Source organism: Vanessa atalanta, chromosome Z (assembly GCF_905147765.1).
Source record: "Vanessa atalanta chromosome Z, ilVanAtal1.2, whole genome shotgun sequence".
NCBI classification, from domain to species: Eukaryota; Metazoa; Arthropoda; class Insecta; order Lepidoptera; family Nymphalidae; genus Vanessa; species Vanessa atalanta.
Window position 1 is genome coordinate 3,117,884 of NC_061902.1, and position 16,971 is coordinate 3,134,854.

At 30.2% G+C, this 16,971-nt stretch overlaps 1 protein-coding gene across 1 annotated transcript; it reads right to left on the reverse strand.

Moving 5' to 3' along the window:
* Nucleotides 1-955: 955 nt before the first annotated feature.
* On the reverse strand, nucleotides 956-7,108 carry LOC125076220. Its single transcript, XM_047688283.1, has 13 exons — nucleotides 7,045-7,108; nucleotides 6,734-6,887; nucleotides 6,365-6,537; nucleotides 5,441-5,554; nucleotides 4,476-4,676; nucleotides 4,145-4,299; nucleotides 3,731-3,875; nucleotides 3,256-3,407; nucleotides 2,729-2,942; nucleotides 2,282-2,497; nucleotides 1,905-2,072; nucleotides 1,560-1,651; nucleotides 956-1,114 (listed from the first exon to the last, which is right to left on the reverse strand). The coding sequence occupies exons 1-13, from the start codon at nucleotides 7,106-7,108 to the stop codon at nucleotides 1,007-1,009; spliced, it is 1,956 nt and encodes a 651-aa protein (XP_047544239.1). The 3' UTR covers nucleotides 956-1,006.
* Nucleotides 7,109-16,971: the final 9,863 nt, after the last annotated feature.

Genomic DNA, 16,971 nt, shown 5'->3' on the forward strand with positions numbered 1-16,971 from the left:
TATACAGTTTACTTAATTTATAGTTAGGTGTGAAATATTTACACATAAATGTTAAGCAAAGCATTTTGTCAATATGAAGTTTTTATGTGAATGTGAATTTTATCTAACACATAAATTATTATTATTATACATAAAATCTAAAGGCTAATTATCAAAGGGCTTACGAAGAGAAGTTGATAATAATATTTGTTGAAGTATTTCTAACAATAGTAAATTTGCGTACCAATTGATAGTTAAATTAGAATTCCACCTTTATAAAATATGTTTGAAAAAAAAAAAAAACAATTTTTTAATTTTTAATTGGCTTTCTTTTTATAAAGACTTATTTCCGTAGTTAATTGTCGCACAGTTTATTTTTAACTCCTATTTTTATTGTATATTATATTTTGACATTTGTCGAATAATTGTCTGAATAGATTTTCTATTTTATATCAAGAATCTTAGGATCTGAAGTCATTATCTTTAAACAAAGGATTATTTGTCGTTTTACAGAATACCAAGTTTTGTGTTTTTGTTTAATTAAATTGATATTAATTTCCAGTTCATTAAAATTGAACTATAATTTCTGTACATCTCTTTTGTTTTTAATCAAGTTTCATATGCTGCAAAAGCTGCTCGCTAGCATAGATGAAGGAATCGCTCATGATTGGTTGACCATGGACTCTTTCAAAACGTTAAAGTAAGTTTTCCTCAACACTGAAGCAGATTTGAAAAATGTCAAATTGGTTTAGTTTTTAAATTAAAAAAAAAAATAAGTAGCTAGCAGGAACTTAGTTGCCAACCCAATAATTTTATTGTAAATAAACAATAAAACTTTACTCTGAGCATTATTTCAATTTAAACTTAAAAGAGGTGAAATCCTAAGTAGGTTTGATTGAAAAGAATAAATTAAAAGTATTTTTTTTTTTAAATATTTTAAATCCACATATGACTAGTTTGACTAGATCAATCACATTTTTAGTTATAACATTCGATTGTCTAAATGAATACGGTAGATATGTTGAGATTAAACGTAGTAGGAATGTTGGCTGGCAGGACATGCGTCTTGAGGAAGAGAGTGAGTTCCGCAACCGACGAGGACGCGACACGACGGGACCGGAGTCGAAGAATATTGCTAAAATATAAAACATCTCTCACTGACCTTACAATATTATTTAATTGAGATCGCCAGAGTGTATTATCATTAGCCTTTCATGAAATAGTTTTTGTTAAACCAGAAAGTCTTTAACCAGAATTGGTACCTTTACATGTTGTTACTATTATATATTTTTCAGAATTTACTTGATGGTAGGGTTTTATCGTACCCAACTGGGTAGATCGAACCCACTCATCATATTATACTGCCAAGCAGTAATGCTTAGTATTGTTTCCGGGTGAGGGAACCAGAGTACTTACAAACACAAGGGACATAATATCTTAGTTCCTGAGGTTGATGGTACGTTGTTGATATAAGGAATGATTAATATTTCTTATAGTAGTAATGTCTATGGGTACTGGGGACCACTTAGTACCAGGTGATATATAGTATAATAATATACATAATTGGCGATTAAACTTACATTCTGACAAGCACCTAGTTGATTAACAGTGATGTTAGTTGTACCCAGGACTCGTTCTTCCCTCGCGAAATCTGGTTCTCGATGAAAAGAACCTATGAGAAACATAATTTTAAGCCGATGATATAGTTTATTGGGCTGAGATTTCATCTTAGTCATATCATAGTTCTTAAATAATAAGAGAGATATCGTTGTCGTATTCGAGCCGATGTATGCACCTTAATTAATTATACACTTAAATCTAATAAACCTAATGAATCACCTTGTTTATTGGCGCAAACCGTATGAAAAGCCATTCGGTAGTTTTTGAGTTTCGTTTAGACAGATGTGATTTGGTAGTTATCTCACCATCAGATCGCGGCACTAAATCCGGGTTAAGTTCAGCGTTTTCTCTCTTTGCCTTCAATAGCTTGATGCAAACAGCGGTGGCAGCGACCGCAGCTGCTATGGCTACCGCTCCCGCCGTAACTTCGAGCCAACGCGTCCAGGAACGTATAGGTACATCTTCTGTCACGGCTGTTAAAAAATCTTCGAATTAACACAAAAACAAATTCTAAAAGTTCGATTGGTACTCAGTTCACGATATCTTTGAACACGATTATATTATATTTAATTTACAGCAAAAAATAAGTTAATTTTAAGATTCAACTCGACTTATTTATTAAAAAAAATGAGATTAGTAAAATAAAGTTCAATACATAATGTAACTTTACTATTTATATTACCTGAAGGGCTCAGTGGTGTAATGGTTTGTAAATGCACAGTCTTAGTCTCACTTCGACCCCTGGAACTGCTGGCGTATACCAATGCTGTTAAGTTTTTGTTATCGTCTATATCAGGTAAGTGAAAATGACCAGCTCCATTAGATACATTCTGAAAAATTGTGCCATCTGAGTTGAGGAGTTCGAGGTGGATTATTTGAGACCTTCCGCCATCCCATCCTGAATAGAAAAAAATGGTAATTTTTAAAACGTGTTTGTTTCATCATAACAGTTTTTGTAAATAATTTAGTTTTTTATTTTGTATGCTATAAATCTAAAAAGATTTAATTAAGTACTAAAATTAATAAAAAGCTCAAAGTAACTTGTCATTTCTTTTCATAAACGAAAGTTCATTCTTACATAGCTTTCGGCCATAGTATCTAAATTTGTAATTGTTTAAGATAAATTAACCTTTTTGACACTGCACTCTAACAGCATTAGGGTAGGATCGTAAGACGACACACTCGGGCGCATGCGGCGGTCCTCCAGGTGTGATGGTGTAGGAGCACGGCCGCTTCTGTTCCCCAAATGCGTTAGTCGCTCGACACAGGAGCAAGCCCACGTCACTGTCTCGAGGCATCCACGTCAAGGTGGAGGAATAGCGATTGTGATGTCCCGCCACATTCTACGTGCGTGTAACAAATACATGTATTTTTATTTATTTATTTTTTTTATACATGTATTTTTAATATATATTTTTATATGTGAATGTTCGTTCTACTTGGCGCGGTGTACTTGGGGCTTATAATCCGTACAGTACCGTACAGTACCTATGGTATTTAGCTAGTGTTGTGAATAGTGATCTTTATGCAAGAAATCGTTTGGAATCCATTATTTCATACAAGTATATATTTTTATTACGTGTTTAATAAGAAGATTATGTAATATAGTTAAAAACAAATAATACGACGTACATACGAATGTTTTGTAAGCTATACCTTGACGCTAGTGTAAAGTGTTCTTGAATCAGCAAACGTCCAACTAAACTGCAACGGTTTCGGAGATGCTTCTACGACGCACGTCACTGTCTCCGTCTCGTGAAGAACTGCACCTACTGTTTCTTCTCGATTTGTTAGACAAATCGGTCGGTCTAAAAGATTTTTTAAGAATATTCTTTAATGTGTAATGCATTCAATATTTAACTTATTTCCGATTAATTAATCAAAAGTTTAAGAATAGATATTCTTTACAATATAATAGTAATAAAATTATTAGACAGAAAATGTATATTCTTTAACCTACTTTTTATTGAATAAGTTGTAAAAAAAATTATTCTTATACTTTTTTTTTCTTGACTTATACATACATATTATACACATTAAAATATTTCTATGTCAAGAGTAATAATAGCCTTTTTAAGAAGAGTAAACTACTTAAAACAGACGAAATCGTTTCAATAAAAAAAACACTTACATCCAACGTTTAAGGTGACTTTATCTTCGAAAACCGAGGTGGGCAGATGAGAGTTATGAGCGCGGCACACGAGATCGTGCTTGCTGTCGCGCAAAGACGGCGCGAGTGTCAACGATGACACCGTGAAATTGCCATCATGTAACTCCTGAAAAAATGGATCAATATTAAATATCAATTAAACAACATTATTGCTAATAAATGTGATACCACTACAGAAGAACTTGTAGCTTTTTTCAACAATTATTGTATTTCCACTTGAAAAATTAGAGGTGAGTCCATTTAATTAATTAAAATTAACAGTGCTATATATATTAAGTACCATTCTACACACTGTTGTCATTATTTCGTCTTTTTAAATACATTGTGAAATTCTCAACTAAGTAACAATTCTTTTCTTATGAGATTGTCTCTTACCTTATGTACGGTAGGTCTTAGCAAAGTGTCACCAAGATGCCACGTGATGGCGGGTGGTGGGACGCAGCCTACTACCACACAGTCGACGACACGTGGTTGACCCGCTTCGAAATCGAAGTTGTTGTTAAGCCGAATTTCTACTTGAAGAGGAGGCACTGCGTATATAAAAAAATATTTTATAATATATATTTACACCAAACAACATTTAAATGTAATGCAGGTTTCTTAGAAGATAAACTATGAATTATAAACAATGGTAACCACTCACCGTCAGATGTGGTCCCTTTGCACATCTAACTATTTCAAAATAATGACTGCTTAGTTGACTTACGATACATTTTGACAACCACACTAGCCATGAGTGGTTCTGTGACGTCAGCATTTTGTGCAAGACATTCGTAGTGCGCGTCGAGTTCATCGCGTGTCGCGTTTCGCACGCGCACCTCTGCGCGGAGCACACCAGCACGCGCGGTGTGAGCGCGCTCAATAGTGACTCCGTTACGGCGCCAGTACACCAGCGTGTCCGGTTGATCTAATTTTAATACTAATTATTAAATACGTGGTACATATTACAAAAGATAAACTTATTCAATAATTCTTAGGAATATACTACTATGACGGTGGTCACGACCCTCAGTAATGAGGAAACGACTAGGAAGAAATACTACTATACTAATATATATAATATACATCTCATTATCTTGATTAATTTAGATTAGTACGCCAGAAAGCTATGTTATAGTACTATACTATACCGCTACTCTGTTGTAATAATTATTATAGAGGCAAATAGTAACTGAACAAGACCAAGAACTCAGTAGTAATAACTATACATTTTTGTTTAAACACAAACACAAAAATAAATTAAAAACACAGAAACGTATATGAATTTGTTACATTTTAGTTTAAAGACTTGTAAATATTAATTAACTTGTATAATGTACATATACTAAGGCATTCTTTTTCTTCTTGAGAAGAACGTTTGAAATTTATTTTGACCAAGCTGCCCCGTCACATTTTTATCGTACACGTGTTGGTCACTTTACGAAGTTTTTCTTCACCGTCAAGAACGACACGATTTACAAGCACATATTAAGCACGTAGAAACTCATTTGCTTAGCCGGACTTAACCCACAATATGCAATTAAGATTTTCTAGCCACGGGAGTATTTCGGGTCTTCATAAACAATGAATGAAAATTTAAAGATTTGTCAAGCTTATTATTATATATATGAAATGTAGACATAACTGTAACATAACAACAACAATAAGTATAACAACTAGTTGTATAAATACCATCGTCCACTTCACATATCAGCGTAAGTTCGGAACTAAGACTTAATGGGCCCACATATCCTCTCTTGATTTCTTCTCCCATTTCATTGAAAATTCGTGGCAGTCCTGGTGAATCTGTAATAATATTTTGTTCTTTTCGTATTTTTTATGCTTATATTCTTGCAAAATTATATCAGATTCAAACCATTTATTATATATATCAATACATTTTTACTCCTAAAATGCATGATTTGACTTACGATTTTGTTGTCTATTATGAAAATTAATATCTATATTGTTGTTCTATTAAGTCTAAAAATTTCGTATTTAAGTATTTTAAATAAACATATTTTATTAGTTAAATTAATATCTAAATATAAAGGCAATTTCACAAAACGAAAAAATACGTACTTAATGAATATTTTTTTAAACAGAATACAGTTATGTTACAAGGGTAAAGATGGCGTGTTTAATTTTGTTAACATAACATTAACTCGTCAAATAAATTTGGGGGATAAGTAGCAGATGTTGTAATCAAAATAAATTATAACGATGGATACAAAACGAGAACAATACAGCTCATTTTTATTTCTATTCCGTATCTGAAACTTCAATCGAAGTCAATTAAAATAATTTGGATTAAGTCTAAAGATCAGCGGCAACCTATGATACAAGACGCGATCAATAAGGGTTCAGATTACAGTTACGACTAGCTAAACTGATTTTAACGTTACAGCTGGATTTGTTGCAACGTTTCTGAAACTGGAGGTTAGACAAAATGTATTCGACAATAATAGACGAAGAAATTTCGACTTCAATTTCACATGAATTATTTAATTAAATACGATCACAATTATTCATCGATCCCATGATAAATCTAATGTATCAATACTTGTGTTATTTGCTTTCAATATTTATTAATAAAAATTATTATTATTTACTCACCCACCAACCTCACATCGATCACATAATCAAGGGAAGGTGAAGCTTGATAATGAACTCTACATCGGTAAATACCGCTGTCTTGCTCACTCACGCGCTTCAAAAGGAGAGAGGTGTCATCGTAACAAACTCCTGAGTCGCATGACGTTCCAAATAAATGGTTTTGATTAACAACCCTAAAAACATAATATTATTACACAATCTCTAGATAAATACAGACATGAATAAAGAGGATTGCTATCGATACATATCGAGGTGCAAACACCAAGATAGCTTTCTGAAATATGTCGAGCTTTTTGGGATAAACATAGTAATTAAAACAGATATGTAATTAATATAGAATAGTATTTTTAAATTATTAAATTATCTTGCCTTCGCTCCGTGTCCTCGTTGGGAAATCTGTACAAGAAGTCCCTATCATTCTTTAGCCACAGAACATATGAGTCTGGGCCATCCAAGAACACCTTTCCTTGACCACACGGTAACCGGGCGTCTCTTCCTCGCACAGCACGCAGTACAACTACATCTGCAAATTTAAAAAAAGTCGCGATTTTCCCATTACTTTTTCAAAAGAAATATATGTATTTATTAAAATGTTTCTTATAATACAAAAAAAAAAAATCATATAATATATTTCGGGAATTAAGATATGAGAAAAATTGGTATTATAACTGTAGGCTTACCTGAATCTAAGCCAAGAACGTATGTCGCCAAGCAAGTGCAGAATAGGACTGGATAATACATCATTTTAAGGCTGAAATAATTAAAAATAAAAATCCATATATAATTTTATTTTAACATAGTAACTCTGTTTGTCCGTCTGTTGTAAGGACAGACAAATCCCTGAACCGAATTCAATGAAATTTGTTATGAAGCAAGCTTGAAGGAAGGACATACGCTACGATGTTATATTTTTATAAAATATATACTCGGTCAAAATTTAATTTAAGACATGCACTGCTATATTATAAATTGTTATTATTGTAACAAAACCTTCGCTTAAATATAGATTATATTAATAAGTTCATTATAGTTATATTCGTAAAAATAAGAGCCCCCTAAAACTGTATTCATAGATAAGATTAATCATTATTTATAGTGAGTCACTCAAACAAAAATAAATTAGTTCAGTCGGACGGACACACAGCCCTATCTACATATACGGTACCAGCTTTACTTGATCTATAAACCGCTAAGCCTTTCTTCCTTTTAATCCAATTATTGAATGTATTAAAGGGGCAGGTAGTTCAAATAACATTGGACGCTGAGAAATGCATTTCTACACGCAACCTCCCTCGTTCGGGGGTGACTCACGTATTATGTTGTCGTAAAACGGGCACCTATTAGTGGAAAAAGCGATTTTAGCGCCTTGTATGACAAAACCTAATTAAATTAGCATAACGAACATAAATCCAGAATTATTTTTAAGAAAGTTAATAAACCGACGGACTGCCAGCTTTATCGTGGTTCGTGAGTTCAGTCCCCGCATATGCAAACGATATTATGGTTTACTGCCCATTATTAAAATCTATAAGTTAGTCAAATACTATATTATTCTAACATACCGCATTTTATTCTCTAATTAAATGTTTTTAGTATCTATGTGTAACAAATTTATATACATACTTACTTGTAAATTCGCAAAGCCTCTCTATAAATTTGACAATTACGGACTCATTTAATATGTATATTGAATTGGAAACTAAGTCATAATTTTACGAATATTTTCAAACGGATACCTCATTTAATTTTCATTTTGTCAATGTAAAACGACAAAAAAAAATAACATTAAAATTCGTTCCTAGTTTTTATTCACTGTACTATTAAAGGAGCAACAAAAAAGTAGCATATGGATAAATTATTTTAAAGTTAACGATAATAAAATATTCAAGTCTTTAAAAGTAATCATTTCGCAAAGGCATTTAACAATATACACAAACACACCTATAAAATCGCCTTATTTTGAAGAAAAACACTTAAATATTAATATATTTTTTTAAAACTTATTGCATAATTAAATTTGTATTCTAAATTATTTTCGAATATATAATATACAAAAACATGAAATTCATATTTGTCAAACTTGTATATAAATATATTATTAACAAAACCAAAACGCGGTGAATCTTCTGGTACAAGTTGTAGTAGTACTAAGTTACATTACATAAAAAAAAACTATTACTAAAATTAATATTAAAACTAAAAAATGTTAGTTCTATAACAAATCAAATGAATAACATAAATTCATCTAATTATTTCGTCGATTTAAAAAATATATTTAAATCGAATTGCGTAACTGGAAAATGATAATTTTCATTAAATAAAATAAAATCTTACCTTTTTTTTATTTTGAGAAGTTTTTTCAAAATTTCTTATTGGCTTATTTGGACGCGTGCGCCGCACTCGAAAACTTTCTTTCAAATAAACTTTCCACCTCTCCCATTTATAGGGCCAGGTATACACATGTACATGCACTCTTACACAGTATTGTAGGGTAAGAAAAGTATGGAAGAGAACTTTACATTTTTATATCATAACTCGGACATGCTTTTAACATTTTAATTTATTTTAATAAATATATTTTGATAAAGCAATCGTTTATTAGGTATAGGTTTTTAAGCATGCGCATAGGCTGTTAGAATTATTTAAAACATTTCCAATTTATTATAATAAGTATAACGCCCAATGTAATATTTTAAAGTTAATCTAATTCATTAGAAAAATAAAGTGCCTCCATGTTAATGTACCATGCGTAAATGTATGTAAGATTGAAAATAACATCAAAAAGAGCATTTGCTACAGTTTTTAATTTCGTCGCAATTATTTCACCGATAAAGTCTGTTTTAAGCTAACATTTATTTTTAGGTATGATATTGTTGTGAATATGTTTTGATAATAACGACCACATAAAAAGAACTTTCATTATAAAATAAATGCTCTTTGAAAAGGATCTTAATAATATGGATTAAAAACTGGGGTGTTTTCTTGTTCCCCCTGAGTCGCATATCGTCAGTTCATTAAAACCCTTTTCATTAAGTGTGCATTCGTGCAATTATAATTTAGAGGCCTTGTCAGACGGCTTTTTGTATGTTTCTTAGACCGAAATGTGTAGTTTAGTTTGATAAAATATGCGGTAAGTCGAAATATTGTACTTACTTTTGACGTTTTGAACCTTTTATTGGCGATTTCATACATTAAAACCTATTAAAACCTATCATAGTTAATCAAATTTTGCTTTTTTCAAATATAAAACTGATGATTAATAAATTAGCTAAAGGAATCTTTAATATTTTACAGTAAAGGCTCGTGGTGGTTAAGTTTACTCGATTACATTGAGAAACACAACAATAATACTATCAATCCTAGTAATAACACAGGCTGTTGTTATGGTTATTTTTATTAATACATACCTATATGATTTAATTGTGTGTTCTGTTTAAACGATTGCATAAAAAAAATCATAAAAGCCCATATTGTTCTCATTTCAAGGATCGAGGAACACATGTACTCACTATAACACGGAACCCTCTCGTTCAGCGGGAAATATAAAATAAACTCGAGTGATTGCTTTGACGTTGGAAATCAGGAAATGTACAGCCCTCGCTTATAGCAATGGCAGAATTAAGTTGTTTTGTTTATAAATCTATCAAGAAATGCTTGATTTTATTGTAAGGCATTTGTGACTTACCTACGATATATTAAATATTGTTTATATAGACAATGTTTATTAAAATAAATAGGTATTCATCTATGTTTTCGTTGATTCTATCTGTCGGAAAATTATAAATATGGGTTACGAATATTTTTTTACGCTTTTTAAATAAGAATAATAATTAATTAAAAAGTAGTGAATTTGTCTATGCCTTAATGCAGCATAGTGGAATAAGCTTCAAGCCTTCTTTACAAAAAAAGGCCTCAGAACAGCAGTTGGACATTTACATATTCGGTAAAAATTGTCTTTTTCATATATTATTATTTTCATGAGCGACTTGACGTTGACTCACGTATGATGAAATCATAAATAGTGGTCGCATTTTTATTTCCTTGTAACCAGGAAGCGTGCATTAGGAACACAATTAAGTAGTACCCGTAGCGAAAAGTTAATTCGCGTGAAATTAAGTCAACATATTTTTCTTGTAGAGAGATATATAGACAAATTTATTGTATAATATAATAACAAAATGAATATCGTGACCGTTATAAGACTCTGACTCGACTTGTGTTTTTCAATATCACGCTGGTAATACTGCCAGAGCCTGAGGTGGGGTTGATATTCTAGTAGTCACATGAAATGTAATAATAAGTACAACCTTATTTTATTGTAAGTAATATATTATTTTTGTTTCATTATTGACTTCATAAAACAGCTTTGTAACGCAAACAAAACTTATGTATTGAAACTTTATTTGTATTTAAAATAATTGATTTCTGAATTTGATATAAATACTAAGTAAATTATAAATAAATAAAAGTTTTGAGAATCTTAAAAAAAGCTTAGATAGGCGAGAAGGAAAAGTAATCTGTTATCTGTTAAAGATAGATAGCACTAAACCTCGATTGTGAAAAGAAAATTAAAGATAGATAATATCTGATAACCGGAGAAAGCGATCTATCCGTAATCTTAGATGGGTTATTGAAAACGCCGAGGAAACGTAAGAGGAACTGAATATCCGAACCATTATTTTCTGATCTTCATTCGTTAGTTCATGCAAGGGAGACTGCTGCCCGTGGGAACCGTGATAACGGAAAGAAAAGAGGGGTGTCGCGATAGCAACAAATCGCACGATAGACAGCGAACTAGTTCTTACTGCCTTCCGTATCATATGTCCAAATGAAAAAAAATACTAAACAAATTTTCATAAAATTCATAAATACCAAAAATTGCAGTGACTTTCGCAATATTTAATATATAGTCTTATAAGTATAATAAGTAGTCGTTTGACCCGCTTCTTTAGAGATCTCTATTAAAGAGATAGGCGTGAATATAGTGTTTTTGAACGTTATATATGTTGAGAAATATATTCAATACTGTCAATATTCCCCGTTAATTACTTTACACGAGTTAGAATTCTTAAATAATATATGTACTTTTGAAATAAATAAGCATTTATATGTGAAAATAATAATCATTCACACGTAGTTAATATTTTTTAATGTTTACGAGTTTCAAAGAACTGTTTGTTGGTCTAAGGGGTGCAGCGTTTTGATAAGGGGTGTATGGTGACTCATTTACTGAATCACTCGCTCCGATCGAGCGACAAAGCACTTTTAAGCTGGTCTATTAATACGTTTGAGATTGATTCATAAATTAATATTTAATTTTAGACTTAAATTTATAACGTAAAAGGTCACTATAGCCCAGTGTTAGGCAAAAAAAAACTGTTTCTGTTAAGTAGAACCAATCAAGGCTATGGTTTACACATGTTGTTCTTAACGACCAACACGAGGTTTTAGAAAATTATATAGTATTATGAACTTGAATAAATCTAAAACGACTTCGACATCCACTATTTGATATGATAAGTTTTATTATATACTCAATAATGCTGAAACCGTACATTAAAAAAAAGTATCGCAAAGGAGATATTTTACAAAATCACTAATTAACTAGACATAAAAAAATGATAGAACAATACAATTTTTAACGAGCACTTTAAAAAGCTATAAGCTTTTTCAAAAGGGTTCGAAGTGGGCATATTAAAATAAAATACCATTTATACCACGAAACATTTTATTTCATAAAAGAAAAGGATTTAAAACAAAACTCTTCAAGCAACAAATAATAACATATTACTGCGTAGGAAAATGCAACTAATAGGCTCTAGCCTGTAGTTTTACACAACTAGTAATTGTTTTAAATTTAATTTAGTCCCAAATACGGATTCACATAGTCACACAGAATACACCGACGATTAAAGCAATATTTTTATAAGATATCTGATTTTACATGAACATTTAAGTTACTTATACTGACTTCTATAAAAGTCAAATCACCTTAGCTTAATATATTTTAGTTATATAGTTAATTTCCTTTGCACATACATACGTACATTCCATTTTAAATTTGTATTTTTAAGTTACTAGTGAGCGCCATCGTCGCTTTATGTCACAGTATGTTATGAAAGGAAAAAAATCTATGCATTCTTAAACAAATGCGAACTTTGATGTATAATCAGAGGCGTTGCGCCTCCAATAAAATTCTATAAAAATAAAACTGAAAGACGCAACCCGACGCCGGTTAATATGGATTGCCCACTTAATATTTATAAAGTATAAAAATATTGAAATCGATAAAGGATTATAAAATTGCGACAAAAAAAAAACGTAAATGGTGTGAATGGTAAGCATGTGACGCTACACGCGTTGTTTCGTTCGTTTAAAAAGAAAGCTGAACAATTACCGAGACTCGATTTAATTATCATTTTAAATATCATTTTTATGTTTCTTCTGTTATATTACCTACATTTATATTATTTGAATATACACATTGAACAACGTGCGAGGTACCTTCCTACATCTCGTAAGAGACTATGAAAAAACAACACAGGAATATACATATTATACAGACATACACATTGTATTAATCGAGTCATGATAACACAGCTGCATTCATTTTAACGAACATTTAACACGGGACAACGTGTAGACGACACTCGTGCTCTTAGAAGATACACGAAAAATACCCTTTCTTTAGAACAATGGCTAAACCTATGCTAAAAATAAATAGAACTAATCATAAAATTATTTAAACAACAAAAAATATTTAATCTACCAAAATCATCTATATAGTATTCGCTTGATCAAAGAACACTTCGATGAGCAACTGTGCACTTCAACGCTTTTACAAAAAAAAAAATAAAGCAAAACGAACACGATCCGAGTTACATTGACCCTCAGACGTGTCGCTTGTTTCATTACGGTCTTTAAACAGACCTCATTACAAATATTAATATAACTTTTCCTAGGAAAAAAAAATCACCAAAACAAATTTGGTATCAACTATACAATAGTAACATTGCTCGCACTAAGCCACGTTTGAATCTTGTTTTTTTAGAACGATTTAGCTTGAACCTCTACCCAGACTGACATTGACATATCAGTGACATTTAATAAATTTTTTTAATAGTCACGTGCTTATGCACTTTAAATATAATTCTAAATAAACATTTATATATAAATTTAGTGTTTGATGTTCTAATGATTATATACAGACAGATCTTATTTGAAAATAATGTTATCTGTTTAAAAAAAGAGAAATTAAAAAAAAAAGACTCTTATGTATCAAATTTAACAATACAGCAGTATTATAAACATGTCATGAGTTATTTTTGATATAACAGACATATACTAAAAAATAAATAATATTAATAAAAACGAGGACGATATAAGTCAACGGTTAAAAATAAATTATTTTGGAGCATTAAAGAAAAAAAAAACAAACCAAACTGTTATATAACATATGTTAAAACTTTTTTTTTTAATATAAATTACTATTAGTCCTGTATTATCGGTTATTGCACGTAACACACAATTGCACAGAGAATCAACTAGTAACAGTCACATGTCTTTGAGGTATTTGACCACCAAAGACGTGATGACACAAGGATGCGTTGAGATCACAAGCCATTATAGATGTAATTAAATAAATAATATTTAACGAACAACTAAGTTTACTGAAAACGAATAAAAAAAACCGCTATATTTAATTATTAGATATAGATTTCTCATAATTAAATAATAATAATAATAATATGTATTTATATTTACAAAAAACGAGACGGCGTTGAGTTGAATCTCTCAGCTGTATCTATATTACACCCTTACATAATTTATACATTTTCCCTCTATATATAGAGAATACGTAGATGTATCACCAGCCTTAGATATCGCCTCCCACATACCAAAAATATACACATCCTAGCATCATTAATATAACGACAAAGCCGTCGACGCTTCCTTAAGCTAAGTTAGTACTAAAATGTTTCTAAATTATTCTAAATTACACAATGATAAATAATAGTGTAGCGATTGACAATTACATATATAATAATTATTAATAAATCCATTTACCGGAACTACGAATACCGGAGCTATAAAAGCATGTTGTACACGTATAGTGTGGGAATAGATTTAAGAGATTAATAAATAGGATCCCGGTTCATAAAAGGTAAGTATAAGCATAGTACTTATTATGTCAGTTTTGGGAGTGACCACTGTAAGATAAACACGTTACTTTCATGTTATGACGTCGATCAAAATTATGAAGGACGCATCTAAATATTTTATGGTCTGTGGTATGTAGTATGTACACGATGAACATCTCTTAGACGTCCAATATAATAATTAATTTAAATGAACCCACAGCTTTATATATTAGGAAAACTATAAGGATAAGTATGACATAGACTTAAATCTAGTTAATAATAATTTTATAGTGTAGTTTAGTACTTTCATTTACACCGACAGCGAAACATATACGCACGCTAACATTTTGAATGTTTGCTACAATAACATGCAAATATATATATTATAAATACATCATTATCATCGTAATGACTTCATATAGTTTTACCGATAAATATTGCGACATATATCGTCACTAGTGACGTTTTCTATTCCACGATGATAGTATCAGACGTACTCTATAAATTAATTAGATTTTTTTTTTTTTTAACAACACAGAGAAAAATTTAAGTAATAAGAAACTACGAAACTATATCTAATATTACTAGAATACTATGCGCTGAAAGTAAGTTTCGCTACGAATTTATTACATAAATAGATCTCTGAACTTACTATCACATTAATGTAAACATTCATTAATATAATTAATGCATATGGTTATAGTGTACGTAATGCGTTATTATGTTCTAATATGATTTATCGCTAAACATCAAATTATAGCATTATAGAACATATCGCTTATTACATTAATTAACACATTTCTATGATAACGTTAAATAATTTGTCGCCTAATGCCTCGCATACATACGTGTATGTATACTTCGCTACTGGTAAATATTCTAACACGAAAAATTTTAAGTTATAATGTATTCATCATAGACTTAAAGACTCTCCGTTTTTATATAACTTCTTTTTTTTTTTTAAATATTCAAATTTCAGAGCCTATGTTTTTATACGCAATAGCTCCCTTAAATGCGGTCACTATATATTACACGTGTAATTGCTATTTAAAGTATGTTGTTCATACGTTAAAATTATCAGTCGCGTTAAATTATTTATAGTTCCGAGCCTTCACTTGGATTCATAGAGCACAATATTCTAAATTTTTTTTTCTTTTGTAAAGCTAGTATGCATTAATTCGTCAAGTTTACGTTTTTTTCTATGCAAAATATCGAGCAAATGATTAATTTTAATATACTATAAATCCATAATCAAGAGCAAACGGTTTTATAAAATGTTAAGAAACTGTTTCGTTTACGTTTTTTTACGATTTGTTTTGATAATAGTAACTCATTAAAGATTACAAAATGCTTTAGTAATTACATATATTTCTATACATTTTCATCACATGTAATTGAATATTCGAATTACAATCTAGTAAAATAATCCGTTGTATATAGAAAAAGTCTTTAAATTGTTTTACAAAATTGTTTGCACTTTATAATTTCTTTTAGAAATGTAATTAAAAATTAAGTCTATCTTGAAAAGACCCTAAATTATAAACGTAATAAGATTGAATATGTTCTGTATAATTAATTTATAAATCGAAGACATCCTTAGGCCGTTTTATATTTATGCTAAACTACTTTAAGGGCAGTTTCACACAAGAGGTCTCTATACTTTACTCACAGTCTGTCAAAATACTAAAAGTTTTTACTATCATATATAATCATCGAATTAATAATGATTTATTTATATCTATTTAAGAAAAAATGTTCTCAATAAACGTATTATATTTTAAATTTTGAAAAATCTTTTTTATATAAAAAAAAACACCATGTATATAATTCGCTATAAAAAATCATGCGTTGTCATCTATACTACAACATATAGCCGACGTATTTGTCCGGCCAGCGATTAATTTCTTACGACACCGTTAGAATGGATTTATATGCTGTCATTGACGTTTAGCCTTACTCTTGACTCAGTTGCTATTAGTATTAAACACATTATAAAACAAATAATAAAGATAATATTGAATCGGATATATGACTAAGCGGAAATTAATTACAAAAAATACAATCAAAGATTTACTTAATGAGAACAATATTTTATAATATTTTGAAGAAAACTTTAAGACAGATAATCTCATCCTTTTGAAACGGCGATCGCAAGAAATTGATAACTGCCTCGAAACAACTGACAATTTTTTTTTATTCTCAGTATTTAATAAAATATAAAAATGATTTTCACCCAGTGCTCAAAAACTAAGTTTAAAAAAAGAATTTACTTTTTTAATATAATTTAATATAAATAAATAATTTAAGGAATAGAATGTGAGTATTACTTTAAATTTCTCATTTTAAAGAACAGTCAATTATTGGACGGCAAGACTAACTAGACACGTGTGTGTGTGTTTGTGTGAATTGGCGTCCATCTTAATTCAATTTGTAAAAACGATTAAATAATAATAATAATAATAATAG

Coding starts and splice junctions, on each gene's coding strand:
- LOC125076220 (XM_047688283.1), bottom strand. CDS start 7,108: ATGATGTATTATCCAGTCCTATTCTGCACTTGCTTGGCGACATACGTT. Junction 6,538..6,733: donor AACGAGGACACGGAGCGAAG/GCAAGATAATTT, acceptor TTATGTTTTTAG/GGTTGTTAATCAAAACCATT. Junction 2,943..3,255: donor CACTTTACACTAGCGTCAAG/GTATAGCTTACA, acceptor ACACGCACGTAG/AATGTGGCGGGACATCACAA.